The sequence below is a fragment of the Lucilia cuprina genome, unplaced genomic scaffold, assembly GCF_022045245.1.
Source record: "Lucilia cuprina isolate Lc7/37 unplaced genomic scaffold, ASM2204524v1 Scaffold_200, whole genome shotgun sequence".
NCBI classification, from domain to species: Eukaryota; Metazoa; Arthropoda; class Insecta; order Diptera; family Calliphoridae; genus Lucilia; species Lucilia cuprina.
Window position 1 is genome coordinate 1 of NW_025805150.1, and position 2,328 is coordinate 2,328.

General features: G+C 39.6%; 1 protein-coding gene across 1 annotated transcript; it reads right to left on the reverse strand.

Moving 5' to 3' along the window:
• Positions 1-321: 321 nt before the first annotated feature.
• On the reverse strand, positions 322-2,200 carry LOC124421076 (the record flags this gene model as incomplete). The annotated part of the gene is made up of 1 exon (XM_046955874.1): positions 322-2,200. A coding segment is annotated over exon 1 (1,879 nt), but the record flags the coding sequence as incomplete, so codon positions are not given.
• Positions 2,201-2,328: the final 128 nt, after the last annotated feature.

The window sequence follows — 2,328 nt, forward strand, 5'->3', positions numbered from 1 at the left end:
TTTGTCTGAACCGCATACATGTTGTGCATTGGTAGATTGTTCTTTTTACGATTTGTGATACTTCAGGAATCCAATACTTCAAACCTAATAAGTACTGCAGCTGGCGTTTTCCCGCATGCAAATGCTTTGTGTGATAGTGCCGAACGATGAGTTGTGTTAATATGTTGTTCTTATGTAGAATATATGGGTGCTTCTGATCGTAACTGATTGAAGCGTTTTCAAGGCGACCACCTACACGCAAGATTCCAAAGTTGTCGAGAAATGGAGATAGACCGGCAAGCTTGTTTCCAGAAGGAATCTGTTTGTTCGATGCTAACATACGAATTTCCGCTGCATATGTTTCATGTTGAGCTTTTCTTACAAGCATTCTGTGAGCGTTTTGAAGCTCCGTCGTAGTGAGGAAACCAGTTTGACGTTGAGATTTGCATTTACAATTACCAAAAAAACGTAAAATCAGAGCAGTTACACGAAGTAGCTTGTCATAACTTGAGAATAGGTGAAACAAATCTGTTTGCTTGACGGATGTTGCTGTTGCGATTACCTTGCGTTCCTCTAAATCAATGTTCGATGGGATAGATGCTGTTGACATTGCTGAAGCTTCCATTGTGAAACCTTGCAAAACGTGTGGCCCTTGCCACCATAAACTGTTGTCTTTAATTTCCGATGAAGAGATGCCACGCGTAGCTAAATCGGCTGGATTTTGTTTCGATGTAATATGACGCCATTGACTTGCTGGAATTATGTTGATAATATGAGATGTTCTATTTGCAATGAAGGTTTTCCACCGCCGTGGATGATCACTCAACCATGCTAGTACGACAGTTGAATCAGTCCAACCATATGTAGGTACATTCTGCAATTCTAAAGCTTGTTTCACTTTAACCATAACTTTCACCATGAGATGAGCTGCACAAAGCTCTAAGCGTGGAAGTGTTATTTGTCGAATCGGGGTAACTCTGGTTTTCGATGTTATTAGACTAGTTGTTATTGATCCATCTGGTTTTATGACACTAATATAAATAGCAGTAGAATAGGCTAATTCCGATGAGTCTGCAAATCCGTGAAGTTCAATACGATCTTCAACGTTGAAATTAAACCATCTGGGAATTTGTAGATCACGTATGTTCTCAACTTGATGTTGAAGTTGTAGCCATTCCGCTTTAAGATCACTTGGTAGATCTTCATCCCAATTGACACCTTTAATCCAAAGTTTTTGCATGAAGATTTTCATTTTAATTAACACCGGAGATAGCCAGCCAATTGGATCGTAAATTCTTGAAATATCCGATAGCACGCGACGTTTCGTGATTATTCCAGTAATTTCGCCAAAACACACGCTGTATTGAAAACAATCCGTTGATGTGTTCCAAAGCAGTCCTAGAGTTTTTACCGTTTCTGACTGATCAATTATCAGCTCTGATGAACAAGCTCGATCTTGAGGATCAATTTTATCCAACAATTCCCTTGAGTTCGTTGACCATTTGCGAAGGTTGAAACCTGATTTGGATAAAACTGTGCATAGGGTCCTATGACGTGAAATAGCCGATTCTAAGTCTGGAGCGGAAGACATGTAGTCGTCTACGTAAAACTTGTTGATGATCTCGTTAGACTCTTCTGGATACTTCTGTGAGTTATCAAGAGCAACTTGCATTAACGTACGGGTAGCTAGAAATGGAGCCGATGCAGTTCCATATGTAACTGTCCTGAGATGATATGTGATGGGTGGATCCTTTGGAGAATCACGCCATAAAATACTCTGATATGATATATCATCTGGATGTATGAGTACCTGTCTGTACATCTTCTCGATGTCTGCGGTAAAACCTATCTTGTGTTTTCGAAAGTTTAGCAGAATCGAATACAAATCATTTTGTACTGTAGGTCCAACAAGGAGATGATCATTCAACGATGTGTTGTTTGAACTTTTGCAAGATGCATCGAAAACAACGCGTAATTTGGTAGTGGTACTTGATGGTTTCAAAACTGCATGATGTGGCATGTAGTAAACTTGATGTTCCGTTTTATTAGTTGCAATTTCCATGTGATTGAGCTCTATGTATTCGTTCATGAATTTGTGGAACTCGACCTTGAGATTACCATTCTTGTCAAACTGTCGTTCCATGGATTCAAGTCTTCGCATTGCCGCTGTCTTCGATTCACCAAGTTGAAAAGAATTAGCTTTGAACGGAAGTTTCACCATATATCGTCCATCAGGTTGTTTCCGGACATTTTCCTTGAAATGTTGTTCGGCATGTTCCTCATCAGGAGTTAAATGCTTTGATTGAACATCACATTGTTCTATCTCCCAAAAACGTTGAAGTTGTTCGT